The 17,054-nt window shown below is 34.7% G+C and overlaps 1 protein-coding gene across 11 annotated transcripts in view; it reads right to left on the reverse strand.

Annotated features, from left to right (window-relative positions):
- Wdr17 (WD repeat domain 17) overlaps positions 1–17,054 on the reverse strand; it is a 154,665-nt gene that overhangs the window by 44,817 nt on the left and 92,794 nt on the right. For all 11 annotated transcript variants that reach the window (XM_074054937.1, XM_074054941.1, XM_074054942.1 and 8 more), the window contains 2 exons: positions 8,442–8,672; positions 2,164–2,415 (listed from right to left, as the gene is read on the reverse strand). In XM_074054937.1, the coding sequence (XP_073911038.1) occupies positions 2,164–2,415; positions 8,442–8,672 (483 nt within the window). The remainder of the gene's footprint in view (positions 1–2,163; positions 2,416–8,441; positions 8,673–17,054) is intronic.

Below are 17,054 nucleotides of genomic sequence, written 5' to 3' on the forward strand. Positions count from 1 at the left end.
TTCCATCCCCAAATCCCACCTTACTAGCTGCTTTGGAAAATAGTTTGTAATTCCTCAATCAACCAAACACAGATATCATATGACTCAGAAATTCCACTCCTATGTATTTACGCAACAGAATTACAAGCATGTCTGCACAAAAATTTGTGCAAAAATGCTTATCACATTTTCATAATAGCATATATCTATGAATGATAATCCACATAACAGAATATCATTCAGCCATAAAAAAGGAATGTAGTAACTAATATAAGCTATAACACAGAAAAAACTTAAAAGCTTTTTGTTAAGTGAAAGAAGCAAGAAACAAAAGGCTACATGTGAAATGACTCTATTTATGTGAAATGTCAAGAGTTGGTGAACCCACATATAACAAGTAGATTAGTAGTTGTGTATGTCCATGTGTGTGCCAAGGGCTGAGGAAAAAGAATGTAATGTGGTTCTAAATGGGTACAGGGTTTGTTAGGGAATTATGGAATGTTCTGGAATTAGATAATGGTGATGGTGATTAGATAATTTGTGAACATGATGGAAACCACTGAACTATATATCCTTTAAAAATGGTGTACTTTATGATTCATCTCAATAGTAGATGTATTTGAAAACTTCCATGCCTACGTTTTCATTGAATCCTGTGAAATTAAAGGCATTTAAGGTAAATTAATAACCTGCCTACTTCCAAATATAAATTATCAAAAAAGAAAACATTTTCTGATTTTGTTGAAGAGAAAACATAGGACATAATAAGAAAGACATAGTGTTTTTGCTAGTTTGGGATAAGGAAAACTATACAGAGAGATTCCTAGCGTTGCCTCCATGCACTTGTGTTATTGCAAACCACATTGGTTCATCTCTTTCAGACCTCTTCACTACTTCCCGGTCCCCTTCCCATAGTGGCCTCTGACAGTTTAAGATTACTATATTCACTCCTTTACAGTGAATACAGTAATATTCACACATCAACCACATTCAAATTTTAGATTTCCTTCCCTTTTCCTATTCCTCCCATGTGTTTTCTCCCCTTTGTCTGTGACCCATGTCCAATAAAATTACTGCAATTCTTTTAGGTCTATAATCCTAAAATCTATATGAGGGAGAACATGTGATTTTTGGCTTCTGAGCCTGTCTAACTTTGCTTAAGATGATGTTCTCCAGAAGCAGGGGAGGGAGGCTGAGAGGAGGGGACGGGAGCACAAACAATGTATATACATGTAAGTAAATGTGAAAATGATAAAATAAAAGAAAGAAAAAAATAAGCAAAAAAAAATGGAAAAGTGCTGGAGTATCATGAAATACTTTGGAAATGCTGCTGATATGCAGAATTTGGAGAAAGTTATGATGGAAAAATGTCTGAAAAACAAAGGAAACAGGTGATGGCTCCTTCTGTTAAAATATTGGTCTGCTTAGGTATAAAATGGTGTTTTAATTATCAAAAAAAAAGAAGAAAAAAATTCCTTTAAAAATGTTGGGAGGATAAAGAATATTTACTATTTATTTTACACTGAGCAAATGCAGGCAGCATTTAAACAGCAGATCAAGCAGTCTGCCTCTCTTCAGAAGCCCTTCTCAGAACCTAAGTAAAAGCAGAACCTCATGAATTCTAATGACTATCTCTAAATTCTCCATGTTCCTATCCTTCATCACTACTCACTTTTGGTACTTCTCTCATGATTAGAAAACCATAAAGAAGCAAGCATCATTTTAAACCACAGAAATAAATTCTACTTTCATTTCTGACTTAGGTTGAAAATATTTGGGCCTACTTAGTTGCCATGAACTGTCAAAATTATTAGCAAAGTCACAGGGTTCCTATCCAGACAAATTGTTTTACTGGGACATTTATTACCTCTATCGTCATCTTGCCTTACTTGAAATTGAACTTTGTCTTCTGTGCACACACGAACACAGATATACTTGTGCACATACACAGTATTTTGCAAAGTAGTTCCAGAAATCTGGAACATGGGGCTTTAATTGCATTATCATTTGTAATTATGTTAATTATATGCCATATAAATAAATTAGGTATTTACTATAAAAAATGATAGTGCTAAGACATTAATAGGTTTTACACAAAAGTAATCAACAAAAGACAGTAATTTCCCTAATTCAATTAAAGAATATACATATATGTCAAACTCTGGGGAAGAAGAGCAAGTTTACCTCCAGTTATAAACATGCCAGGAGCACTGGGAACCCAAGCTAAGCACTGTACAGAAGCTGCTGCACTAGGAAAATTAAATGTTGTTATGCAATAAAGTGATTCAGAATCTACTAGGCGAATTCCATAATGCAAATTAGCCACAAGAAGATAATCGGTAGACAGTGGGTCCCATTCCAGGGCTGTAATTGGATCCTCTTCATCTGTTCCTTCAAGAGACTCAGGTCTCAAAACATGTTTCTGATTTTTATTACCTATTCAAAAATAAAGAAAATTATATTTAAAAAGTCACAAAAAGATCAGTGATTTAGATATTATTTTTCTCCTTGTATATCAGCAATCTCTGAGAGTCCTGAGAATCTAAATGTGGAATTTTTACACAGAAGACATAATTAGCATGTGAATGAATGCAGGGGAGTTAATTTGTCATGATGATGAAAGACCGAAGTGCTTTGCTTGGGCAATGTCTAGTGCTTTCATTGTTTCTCTGTTAGCAAAAACATGTAAGAAAAACACAGAAAAATAATACACTTGATCTTATTAACAATAAATTTCACTTAGGATAGCACAGAAATAGGGAGGTGCTTATCAAAAAAGAATATCAGAGAGTAGCTTGACTTTGGAGCTGGTTGCCCAGGTCCAAATCATACTTCCATCACTGACTAGCTTTGTGTTCTTGGATTAGCTACTGTTTGCTTAAATTTCTGTATTTTTGTAAGAGAGGACATAATACTTACCTCACAGAGCTTCTGAAAAGATTAAATGAGTTAGCTGATTAAAGTGCTTAGAACAATTGGATATGTTATAAATTTATATCAGCATGTACTATAAGGTCTTTTGCACTCATCACTTCATTTGTCATAGTTCATAGCTGACTACTAATAAAAACAGGAAAGCTAAAATACAGATAAAACAAGTATAATTAAATACAAAAAAGAATCATCAAATGACCCTCTTGTTTTTGTAAATTGTATACACATCTGGCAATATGGAAGAAAAGTTTTTACTGATGAACTGCGTAAGAATTCCACTGAGTGAGTCCTCTCATTCTTAAAAGAAAGGTAGTTGGCCAGGCACAATGGCTCATGAGTATAATCTCAGCTATTTAGGAAGCAACCATAGTTGGGGGGATGTGGCTGGAGGTCAGTCCAGGCAAAAAGTTAGTGAGATCTCATCTCAATCAATAAGCCAAGCATGGTGATGTCTGTGGTTCCAGATGCACAAGAGTCTTGGGCAAAATAAAATCTGAGATCCTACCTGAAAAAATAACCCATACCACACACAAAAAAAGGCAGTGAACAACTAAAGTTAGAGATTTCAACATCAACATAAAGTGCCAAGTAGTCCAAAGTATTATGAATTTTAGAAGAAGTATTTATCAAACACACACAATTGAAAGATAACACAATGTATCAGATCACAAAAGCAGGAAAATACTAGTTTCCCCACTGATATATAAAGCTATTTGTAAAGTGAATTGAAAATCTGAAGGTTTCTAGTTTGGGATTGAATATCAGGATATGTTATTCTTTTGATACAATGTTGACCTCAAATTTTACTTAAAACTTCTGCATTTTTAATCATAACAGAAGATGGATGTGAGAATCCATTTAGTTGGCCTTATCAAAATTTTGCATATAACCATTAAGAAAAGTTTGTTTTTTTTATACTGAAAATAAGCATCTGCTAAATTGCTATTTGATATAATAAAGTGACATAACTTAATATAGCCGATCATTGTAAGATTGAAAGAGGCAAACCATTATTAGCTGTTTCTTAAGCAATTTTTGGTATCTGCCTTAATAGTCAGTGCTTATGATTTATGAAAAATATTCCAGCATGTAAAAAAAATCATCAGAACAGCAACATAAAATAGAAGATTTGAAATGGTAATGCTGTAATATCTAAATCATATTGCTTCAAAACCCTGTGCTAATGTAGTTAAAAATAGAATAAGTTATATTCATTACTTTATTTTCTATCTGGTATCCTGACATTTTTATTGTAAAAGATAGAAAAATGAATCTATAAATTTTTATAACTGGTCCATCAGCAGAACAATTCATATTTATATGCTATTACTAATGCTCTATTTTATTTTACAAGATCAGGCAAATTGTGTTGTCAGATAATGACAGAAGCATGTATCAGTCAATCAATAAAATAATGAGGTTAGCAACTTCTGCATTTTAAAATAAATAGGTCAAAAAATGGGGGTCGAAAAATTTGAAGGTGATGTATAATCACACAGTTTAGCACACTGGTTTTGAGATTAGGTGGTTAAAGAAACAGGAAAGAAATCATGAAAGGTTATACAATTAACAATGTCTTTAGGATAAAAACAAACAAACAAAAATGTACTCAGGAGAAGCAAAACTTTTCCTAGAATTGAGATTAGAAATAAACATCTTCTGTGTGCTTTTAAAAGGCACAGTGTTACATAGGGACAATGTCATCAGCAACATTTCTAAAGTAAAAAATGTAAATTTGACCAATGTATATTCATGGGATAGTAAATGACTGACCAAAGTCAATGCAACTTAGACATTTCTATAATGAATACTGAAAAAGAAAAGTTATTTGCTGAACTTGTACTAAGAATACAAATTCAAACAGTTGAAGTAGTTTCTAACTTTTTTTGGCCCTGGAATTCTGTTCATACAAGAATTTTTACATGAAAATACAACATAAAGTAGAGAATAAAGTGGTGTTTTCTAGGCTGAAAGGGGCAAAAAGCTTAATGTTCTGATGGGTCTCCCTTTATCTCCATCACACACACACACACACACACACACACACACACACACCACATGAATGTACATACATAGATACATACAAAGCACAGTTTAGAAATCACATATTTTAAATGACAGATAAATTGCATTATTATGGGCAGTACTCCATTAGTAATTTTTTCTCCCAATAAGCTTCTTTATGACATTTCCACAAGTACATATTATGCACTTTGATCATATTCATCCCTCTAAGTATCTGTGTTAATGCTACCAGTTGCAAAGTTTCAAACTCATAATTCAGAATGTAGTGTCAGAATTAAAAAGTAGGATTTCTTTTCATTAATTCATGTCTATGCAAAGTGAAAATATCTAGTGGGTTATGTCTTTCATAACGCTTTGCATATATTAATTGCTAAATAAATTCTATATAATAAATGAAGGCTGTATTGGGTTATTATGGATTGAATTGTGTCACCATCTCCACAGCAACAACAGCAAAAAAGGTGTTGAAGTCCTAACTTCCCAGAACCTATGAATGTAAAATTTTTTGGAAAAAGGTTTTTGTACAGGTCCAACTTAAGATGATATCCTTAGGATGGACCTAATCCAATATGATTGTGTCATCATAAAAAAACAAAGGTTTGAATAAAACACAATCATATTTTGAGGGCAAAACCATGTAAAGACTATAGTAATGCTGCCAATAATCAAGGAACTATGAGAAGGCCTTGAATAATCTTTATTGCCTTAAGTGAAAGCACGCTTCACAGAAATCAGGGTCCTGTCAAAACCTTATTTCATACTACTGGTCTCAAAAACTGTGAAACAATTCAGTTTCTGTAGTTCTAACCTATCAAATTTTGGGTTCATTTGGGTTCATTTTAGGTTCAGTAGACTATGGATCAAGAAAAAAAAACCACTCAACTTAGGTACAGATGTATAAATTACTTTTATTTAATATGTAGAATACTGAACTATTAGAAAACAATGGCCTCTTTGGAAGCCATATAACTCAGACTGCTCAAATATTGTATTTGTTATCATGATATACACTCAGGATACATAAAAGCAAAAGATGACTTTATTCTTTCCTCTCTTTTCTATGCCAAAATAAGCATATAATGCCTCAAAGCTTTATATCTTAGACAGTACAATGTCCCAATATCATATGACTTTATATCTTCAAGGCTGCCTAGTGATAATAATAAAGGAAGAAAAAAGAAAGCCCTAATCAAGAAAAAGGAAATCATCGCAATGACAAATCACAAGATAGTAAACATACAGAGAATGAAATTTAAACCAAATAAAAGCAAATTTCTCATACTCCTCTTCATATTTTAGCAACACAAATTCCTTGAAAAGGAAGTGTCTCAATTCTGATAATATCTGTGCTTTCAGGCAAGTGGATAAGTAGGATATATCCCTAATGAGATCTGGTTAAATAAACCAGAGAGCACAGAAGAAAGAGGAACAACCACGCTGCACACAGCCATTTTTACTGTCCATAAGTTTACCTCCTGAAACTAAGGAACAGTTCCAGAGATGAAAAGTACAGAAGAAATGATACTCACCTGAGCAAAAGAGAGAACTTCTGTGAGTTCTGGTGCTTAACTATGAGCCTTAAGTGAAAACAGAATCTGCTCCCAATATAGAAGACTTAACAGAAAAAATGAGAGGTGTTTGAAACAACAAATTTAAATGAGGCAAGTCATTGATCCCTCCTCATTCTAATCTCCAACTAGAAGACACTGTCTCCATGCTAAACTAGCAAAACCTGGCTATGTACAAAGAGCAGAGGTAAACAGTAGTACATGTGTAGTTTATATGTAGCCAGGCATGTGCAGCTGGGCATGGTGGCACATGCCTGAAATTCTAGCTACTCCAGAGCAGGAAGATTGTGAGTTCAAGGCCAGCCTAAGCAAAGGTAGCAGCAGCAAGGCCCTGTCTCATAAAACAAGGAAGAAAAAACATAAAAGGGCTGAGGCTATAGCATTAGTGGTACAGTGCTTGCCTAGTATGTGTAAGGTACTGGGTTCAATCTCCAGTATATGTTTTTATCTTTCTTTAAAAAGGCAAAAATAATAAAGCTTGTTCAAAATACATTTAAGATAAATGGCAGCATATCAATGTTTTGCATAATTCTTTTTTGAATTTAATAAAGATTATTCCTAAGAAAGATTTGTTTAAAGTTTCACATTTTTTCTGTTCAGTTTCATTTTTTTCTTCTACTAACCACAGAAAAATTGAATGTAATTTGTTTTGCAACAAATAATCATCCTGTCCCTGTTGAAACACTTTTATCTATCAATCTAGCCAGTCAGTCATCACATATACCAACAGAGAGGCCAGAAGACTGAAAAGATGTTTAAAGTTAGTAATACTTATGAAGGGATAACAATTCAGGTGATTTTTAATTTTTTAAATCATATGTTTTGTTGTTACCTAAAATTTAAAAATAAATATAAGCTAATAATTAAACCCTTTCATTCAGCCAAATTAATTAACTGATAGGGTTCAAAGAGTTACTGTTCCTTTTTATGTGAGGTTTAAGGCCTGTGTAGGGAGCCATGCTATCAAAATAGTATTTTCATGAGGTGAGAAAATATTTTGGAGCAATATTAGTAGGCCATCATATCTTCTACCTTTACGTCCTTGTTCTCGCAGGATATTTCCCTGAAAATGGGAAGATATGAAGAACTGACTCCAAAATTATAAATATGGAATAAATGACTGATTTGAGTTAATTGAAAGAAAGATCTGAATGCCTGAGTTGAATGTACTACAATGCCCATAAATAAAATTTACTTCAAATGAGCATCTGGTATCAGTATAATACTGAACAACATTTTTACAACTATTATTTTAAAATTAAGATTTTATTACTTTGAGTTTATGTACTGGTATAGTTTGGACATGGAATGTCTCCTGAAAGCCCCTGTGTTAAAAGCCTAGTGCCCAGATCATGGTACTATTGGAAGGTGACAAAACCTTTACAAGGTAGGTCCTGACAGGCACTAGTGGCTCACAACTGTAATCTTAGCAACTTGGGAGCCTGAGACTGGGAGAATGGTGGTTTGAGGCCAGCCCAGGCAAATAGTTTGCAAGACCCCATATCTAAATGGAATGGAAGTGTCACTCAAACAGTAGAGCTCCTGCTTTGCAAGCACGAAGTTCAAATCCCCGTTCCATCAAAAAAAAAAAAAAAAAAAACACAGATTCTAATCGGAGATTTTAGGTCATTGGGAGAATGACCTTGAAGGGGATAATGGGACTCTGGGTGCTTCTTCATTCCTCTTTTACACTCAGTCATGAAGTGAACACATCGCCCCTACCATGTGTCCTGCTACCATGTACTTCTATACCACCACAGACCCAAAGCAATGCAGCCAAATTAGTCTTAGACTAAAACCTCTCAGAATGTGATAAACCTTTCCTCTTTTTAAGTTGATTATATCAGGTATTTGTTATAGTATCAGAAAGGAGACTAATTCATGTATATAAATAAGAAAAATAAAATTTCAGAGACCAGGTAATTAAATTCTTACCTGGCTGAAAAATTGATAGACTTCCATCAATATGACCAAACACAACTTTTCCCTTTTTTTGGGTATGCCATCTGAATATACAGATATCAGACAGGAAGTTCTGAGCTTCTTTGTGTACAGTCACTCCATTATCTGGTCCTGAGATGGTCCAAATGAATAGCGGACCTCTGTGGGAAACAAATGCCACAGCATCATCTGCATTCCAGCACCAGCTAAGTGAAGCAGGTATCCCTAGAACAGAAATATGTGGCATAAGACTGTACCTGTAAAAACAGTTTATACTGTACATTTCTAAAACAAATTAAAATATAAGAATATGGTCATTATTTAAAAAATAAATTATACTTTCTTACTTAGAATTGAACTTAGAAAATAATCTCAGACTCCAGGTAATACATGTAGGGAACATCCAATGATGAAAGGAAAAACATTTAGTTAGGTTCAAATACTACTAAAATGATCATATTATTTATGTAGCCAAAGAAATTTATAGAGTTCTTTATTTCAGTACATTATGTATTAAATTAATAAATATTTATTGTGTGTTTGTACGTAAGATGTTCCCTTAGTATTCTAGGTGTAATGACAGATTGGGACAAAATAATTTAAGTGATCATAAATATCAGTTGAGGAGAGAGGTATTAAACCCATTAAAAGATAAAGGCATGAACAATCAATGTCTTTCCAAGAGCTAAGATTCAAATTCTAGCTTTGACTTAAGTGAACTAAACAAATGATTCTCTCTGTCTAATATTTCCACATTTATAAAATGGAGATAACAAATATCTGATTACATAATTCACATAAATGCTAAGAAAATATGATAATGTATGTGAAAATATCTTTTAAACTATGAAATACTGAAGTAAATTGTTAATATTTTTGCTATTGCTGTGATCAAATTATTCTTATATAAAATAAGTGTTATGGGAAATTTATGAGTCGAGAAAGATTATGGAATCTTCCAACAAAGACACATTGACTATGTCAGAAGCAGCAAATTGAATATAATATATTAGATCATGTGGCGTTAAGGCCCAGAAATATATTTTTAACAATTTTCTCTAAATGATTTTGGTGTGCAGAAAAGCTTGGGAACCACAGATCTAACATCTTAAAAGAAATTGTATTTGAATTATACCTTGAAGGAGAGGTAGAGAGGGCTTAACGATATGGGGTGGCAGTTTTATACAGGAAGAGAAAATGATATGAATAATAATACAGATTTGAAAGTTCTTTCACAGTTCAGTTCAGTTTATATCAACAATCTATGTATTCTAAGAGGCAGAAACTTGAAACCTAACATCTAGCTCAGGGTCTGACACAGAACTGAAACTTCATAAGTATTTGCTGAATCAATCAATAAGCATATGGATAAGGACAATGAAAAAGTTGATGTAGTTTTAGGATGTATTAACAGAAGTGGAATTTCTCCAATAAGGGCTAAATTATTTTGCATTGATTAAATAACCATAGCACAATTGAAGAAGGACAGTAAGAATGCCAGCTTGCTGTATGCTTATTAGCTAAAGATAGACAGCTAAGAAAATGAACAAACCAGAAACAAAGTTGTATAACAGGTGAAAATACTTCCATAGCTGTTTACTGTGTACAAGTACTTCAAAGAGGTCTTCCCCTGACAGTACTCTTATGGATAGGAGATATAATGATCCACTGTTACACAAAATGTGTCATTTTAAAAGCTGGTTAACAATTTCAACATTTACAATCTCACAAACTAATACATATTTTTTCTTTAGATGGATTGTTGCATTATTAGAAAAAGGAATGGAGTGAAAAATACAGAGGAAAGAACAAGCTCAAGTAAGCTCAAGTAGAAGTTGAAAAAAGGTCATCTAATGCAAATTTGTCCTTTAATTAAGCTGAATTCTAAAACAAAGGAGTCTAATCTATTTCAAAAGAGAATATTGAAAATGACCAAACTATCATTTTTCTGTATAAAATATCAAATCTTTCAATCTTCAAATTAAGAAAATATTTGGAAATAGCATATAAAAATGAATGTTTTTGAAACTTTTCAAGGAAAGGGAAAAGTTTCAAAGTTTAACAAAATTGTTGCAACTATTTAATTTTTCTACAATTGTTAATAAGAAAGCCTTATTTAATTACATAGCCAGTGTAAAGGAAACTATGGTGTACACAGCTGATGAATTAAAAAATGTCTCTTACCGCAAAGAGGTGATATGTAAGGCATTTGATAAAAATCATTAGCAAAGCTAGGTGATGATACAATAATATGTTTTCTCCTTCTCCTCCTCCCCCTGCCCCTTCCTTCTTCTTTTTGAGTATTGGTGCTACACCTTGAGCCACTTCATCAACCCGTTTTTAAATGTTTTTTTTGAGATCACTATTCTCTTACCCTATGCTTACCCTCTTCACTTCCCTCCTTCTTCTGTGCTACAATCCATTGTTTTCTCTCCCAACTACTCTTCATGCCCCTTCTCATCCACTCTTTCCCCCATCATCACCTCCACCTCCTATCCTCCCCCAACCTGTCACAGTACCCCTCCCTCCTACACACTTAACACCCACTGGCTAACATACTGTAGCAACTATACACAACCCTAGCCCTCTGCAATCCCTGACATAAGCATCCTCCAATAAAACAACAGAAATACATCCAAGCACACACAATGGCCACAAAATGCAGCAGCTCCCATACCTTTTCCCCGACTCACCCCCCTCTTCTCATCCCCTTTTTAGTACTACCTTTAACCAATACCCCAAAATCTGTAACCATCATCTAATAACCATCATCTGTCCCAACTACCACTGTTTATACATATTATCATCATCAAGGGATTTTCTATATAATATATAAACAACTGGTCTGGCATTGAAACTGTGAATGTGCTATTGCTATATTACAGCTCTAGGCCAGGGACAGAAAGACCACATCAACCTAGCTAACAAACAAGTCAGTCACAACACAAAAATTAAATCAAGGGAAAGAAACCACCAACTAGCCTATCAAGAACATAGTTGCACAGCACCAAGTGGAGTGATGGGAAGAAGAAGAAGGGATAGACACTATTCTCCTCCAAAAAACAATTCAATACAGGATTCAGTGAGAAATGAAGAAAATAGATACCCATTTCTTGACCTCAATAAAATAATGAATAAATGTCACTAAGGAGCCCAGTGACACCAACATAAAAACCCTCAAAGAAGAAATTATGAAAGACATCATTCAGAAATTCATGAAGAAGATACCAGACATGGTTAACAAGAATGTACAAGATGCACTCAAGAAATTTCAAAACACCAAAAATAAAGAACGTGAGAACACATGGAAACAAATAAGGAAACTCAGAGAGGACTTCAACAAACACCAAAGTGAAACAAAGGACACTTATAAAAGGAGAGATATATGAATTAAAGATGACAACACAAAAGATAAAAGAGGAGTTGAACAAAGATATGAAAAATCTCAGAAAAAAGAAACAGAAATCCTGGAAATAAAAAGTCCTTTTAGTCAAACAAAACACAGAGTGGAAGGCCACTCCAGCAGATTAGAACAAGTGGAAGACAGAATCTCAGAATTCAAAGATAAAATAGAAATTGAACAAAAAACACAAGAATTTTTAAACAACTCAAGAGCCATGAAAGGAATATGGAAGACCTCAGTGACTCCATCAAAATACCAAACCTGAGAATCATGGGCACTGAAGAAGGAGAAGAGGTGCAAGCCGAAGGGATATGTAATACATTCAATAAAATAATACAAGAAAAATTCCCAAATCTCAAGAAAGTTTTGCCCATTCAGGTACAGGAAGCCTCCGGAACACCAAACAGACTTGACCAAAATAGAACCTCCCTTTGGCACATTATCATTAAAACACCAAGCACAGAGAACACAGAAAGAATACTGAAGGCTGGAAGAGAGAAAAAACAAATAATGTATGAAGGTAAACTCATAAAAATAACAGCATATTTCTCAACAAAAACCCTAAAAGAAAGAAGGGCATGGAGTGAGGTATTTCAGATACTGAATGAAAATAATTTTAGCCCTAGGATAATCTACCCAGCAAAACTATCATTCAAAATTGATGGAGCAATAAAAATCTCCCATAATAAACAGAAATTAAAACAATATATGACCACCAAGCTACCACTTCAGAAGACTACAAGGAATTCTGCACACAGAAGATGAAAGCAAACAAAACCACAAGAGGACAGGAAGTATCAAACCACAGGTGAAGAAAAAAACAAGTAATTAGAAACTAGCATTGATTCAACTGCACGCAATCAAATCCTTAAAGAACAAAACCAACCAAATGGCAGGAATCAGCACATACTTATCAATATTAATACTGAATGTCAATGGACTCAACTCCCCCATCAAAAGACACCATTTGGCAAACTGGATTAAAAAGGAAGGTCAACATTCTGTTGTTTACAAGAGATACACTGGCTTAGGGTAAAAGGCTGGAAGAAGATTACCATGATAATGGCCTCCAAAAAGAGGCAGGAGTAGCAATATCTATATCAGACAAAGTAGACTTCAAACCTACATTGGTCAAATGAGATAAAGAAGGACACTTCCTACTAATAAAAGGGGCAATACATCAAGAGGAAGTAACAATTATCAATCTATCAATGTCAGTGCACCCAATTTCATCAAACATACACTAAATGACATAAAAGCACATACAGATTCCAACACAGTGGTAGTGGGATACTTGAATACCCCTCTATCATCAACAGATAGGTCATGAAAACAAAAAATCAACTAAGAAATCCTAGAACTAAATGATACCATAGACCAAATGGACCTAACTGATGGCTACAGAATATTTCTTCCAACAACAGCACAATATACATTCTTCTCAGCAGCCCATGGAACTTTCTCCAAAACAGATCATATCTTAGGGCATAAAACAAGCCTTAGCAAATATAAGAAAATAGAAATAACCCCCTGCATTCTATTTGATCACAATGCATTAAAACTACAATTCAACAACAAAAGCAACAGCAGAAAATACGCAAAAATTAGAGGCTGAATAACACATTGCTCAAGGTCATAGAAGAAACATGAGAGGAAATCAAAAGGTTCCGAGAAGCTAATGGAAATGAAAACACCACCTACCAGAACCTATGGGACAAAGAAAAGGCAGTTCTAAGAGGAATGTATATAGCCATGAGTGCATATATTAAAAGGAAAGAAAGATCTCAAATCAATGACCTAATGCTACATCTCAAACTCCTAGAAAAACAAGAACAAACAAAACCAAAACAAGCAGAAGGAGAGATATAATAAAAATAAGGGCCGAAATTAATGAAATAGAGACCCAAAAAACCATAGAAAGAATCAATGAAACAAAGAACTGGTTTTTTGAAAAAAAAAAAAACAATATTGACAAGCCCCTGGCAAATCTGACTAAAATGAGGAGGGAAAAGACACAAATTAGTAAAATCCGAAACGAAAAAGAAGAGATAACAAAATTAGTAAGGAAATCCAGGGAATCATCAGCGACTACCTTGAGAACCTATATTCCAATAAATTGGAAAATCTTGAAGATATGGACAAATTTATAGATACTTATGACCATCCAAAACTGAACCAAGAGATATTAACAACCTAAACAGATCTATAACACACAATGAAATTAAAGCAACAATAAAGAGTCTTCCAAAAAAGAAAAGTTCAGGACCTGACAGACTCTCAGCTGAATTCTACAAGACTTTCAAAGAAGAACTAATACCAACACTCCTTAAGATTTTCCATGAAATGCTTAAGGAAAAAAACACTGCCGGACTCATTCTATGAAGCTAGCATTACATTCATCCCAAAACCAGACAAGGACACATCCAAAAAGGAGAATGAAAGGTCAATGTCCTCAATGAACATTGAAGCAAAAATCCTGGCAAACTGAATCCAACAACATATCAGAAAGATCATTCACCATTACTAAGTTGGCTTCATCCCAGGGATGCAGGGATGATTCAACATACGCAAATCAATAAATGTAATACAGCACAAAGACAAAAACCACTTGATCATCTCAAGAGATACATCTCAATAGATTCAACACCACTTCATGATAAAAGCTCTAAGAAAACTAGGAATAGAAGTACCTCAACATTATAAAGGCTATCTATGACAAACCTATAGACAATATCATACTTAATGGGGAAAAACTGAAACCATTTCCCCTAAAGTCAGGAATGAGACAAGGATGCCCACTCTCCCCACTCCTATTCAACATAGTACTGGAATTCCTAGCCAGAGCAAAGAGGCAAGAAGAAGAAATAAAAGGAATACAAATAGGTAAAGAAAGAGTCAAAGTATCCCTATGATCCTATACCGCAAAGACCCAAAAAAACTCCACCCAAAAACTCCTAGACATCATAAACAGCTTTAGCAATTTTTCCTCTACAAGGACAACTACAAATCACTAAAGACAGAGATCGAAGAAGACTATAGAAGATGGAAAGAACTCCCATGCTCGTGGACTGGCAGAATCAGCACAGTAAAACTGGCTATAGTTCCAAAAGCAATCTACATGTTCAATGTAATTCCCATAAAAATCACAATGACATTCATCACAGAGACTGAAAAATCTACCCTAAAGTTCATTTGGAAACACAAAAGACCGTGAATAGCCAAGGCAATATTGAGCAAAAACAGCAACGCTGGAGGTATCACAATAACCAACTTCAAATTATACTATAAAGCAATAGCATTAAAAGCAGCATGGTACTGACACAAAACAGACATGAAGACTAGTGGAACACAACAGAGGACCCGGATATGAATCCACACAACTACACCCACCTTATTTTTGACAAAGGTGCCAAAAACATATGATGGAGAAAAGACAGCCTCTTCAACAAATATTGGTGGGAAAAGTGGTTATCTGCCTGTAGAAAACTGAAAAAAGATTCATACCTATCACCCTGTACTAGCATCAACTCAAAGTGGGTTAAGGACCTTAATATCAGACCCCAAGACTTGCAGTTAGTACAGGAAAGAGCAGGGAATACTCTGGAAGCAATAGGTATAGGCAAGGACTTCCTCAGTAGAACTCCAGCAGGCCAGTAACTAAGAGAAAAGATGGACAAATGGGACTACATGAAATTAAAGTTTTTGTGCAATAAAAGAAATGGTCTCTAAATTGAAGAGACCACCCACAGAGTGGGTGAAAAAATTTGTAGTTATACATCAAAGGACTAATAACCAGAATATGCAAGGCGCTCCAAAAACTAAATTCCTCAAAAATCAACGCACCAATAAAGAAGTGGGCAACTGAACTACACAGAACTTTTTCAAAGGAAGAAGTCCAAATGGCTAAAAAACAACAAAAAAAAATGCTCACCATCCCTGGCCTTAAAGGAAATTCAAACCAAATCCACACTTAGATTCCATATCACTCCTGTTAGAATACCTAGCATCAGGAACACCACCACCAACAAATGCTGGCGAGGGTGTGGGAGAAATGGACCCTCATACACTGCTGGTGGGAACGTAAGCTAGTACAACCACTATGGAAAACAATATAGAGGCTTCTTAAAAAACTAAACATAGATCTGTCATATGATCCAGCAATACCACTCCTAGTGATATACCTGAAGGAATGCAACTAAGGTTATTACAAAGGCACCTGCACACCCATATTTATTGCAGCACTATTCACAATAGCCAAGCTATAGAAACAGCCAAGATTCCTCACTACTGATGAATGGATTAAGAAAATGTGGCATTTATACACAATGGAATTTTACTTAACCACAAAGAAGAATGAAATCTTGTCATTCGCAGATAAATGGATGGAACAGGAGAACATCATCTTATGTGAAGTTAGCCAGGCTCAGAAAGCCACAAATCATATGTTCTCCCTCATATGCGGACTTTAGACCTAAAACAAATGCAATAATATTACTGGACATGGGTCACACACTAAGGGGAGAATGTACACAGGAGGAATAGGGAAAGGTAAGGAAACCTAAAACTTGAATGTGGTTTGTGTGCTCACTGAAGAGGAATGAATATAGTAATTTTAAACTGGCAGAGGCCACTATGGGAAGGGGACCAGGAAGTAGCGAAGAGGTCTGGTAGGGATAAACCAATGTGGGTTGCAATACACAAGTGCATGGAAGCAATGCTAGGTATCTATCTGTATAGCTATCTTTATCTCAAACTAGCAAAAATGCTGTCTTTCTCATTATCTCCTATGTTTTCAACAAAACTGGAGAAGAAGAGGGCAGAACAGGTTCTGCCCAGAAGTGGGGGTTGGGTGGGGGAGGTTGGGGGGATGGGAGGAGGGTGGTAGTGCCCAAACAATGTATACACATGTAAGTAAATGTAAAAATGATAAAATAAAAGAAAGAAGAAAATAAAACTGCAAAGCTGATTCTAAAACATGGAAATATGAAGGGTCAAGCTAGCTAAATCAATTTTAAAGTAGAACAAAATTGGAGCCCTAATACTACCAAATAATACAACTTACTAGTAGCTGACATAAAGCTACAATTGTAATAGTGTAGCATTGATACAAAGATAAATACACAGACCAGTGGGCTACAAACAGAGGCACCTATATATGGACCTTATTTATGATAATGATGCTGCAGCAATTCAGTGGGGAAAGT

This window comes from Castor canadensis, chromosome 14 (genome assembly GCF_047511655.1).
Source record: "Castor canadensis chromosome 14, mCasCan1.hap1v2, whole genome shotgun sequence".
In the NCBI taxonomy this organism is placed as follows: Eukaryota; Metazoa; Chordata; class Mammalia; order Rodentia; family Castoridae; genus Castor; species Castor canadensis.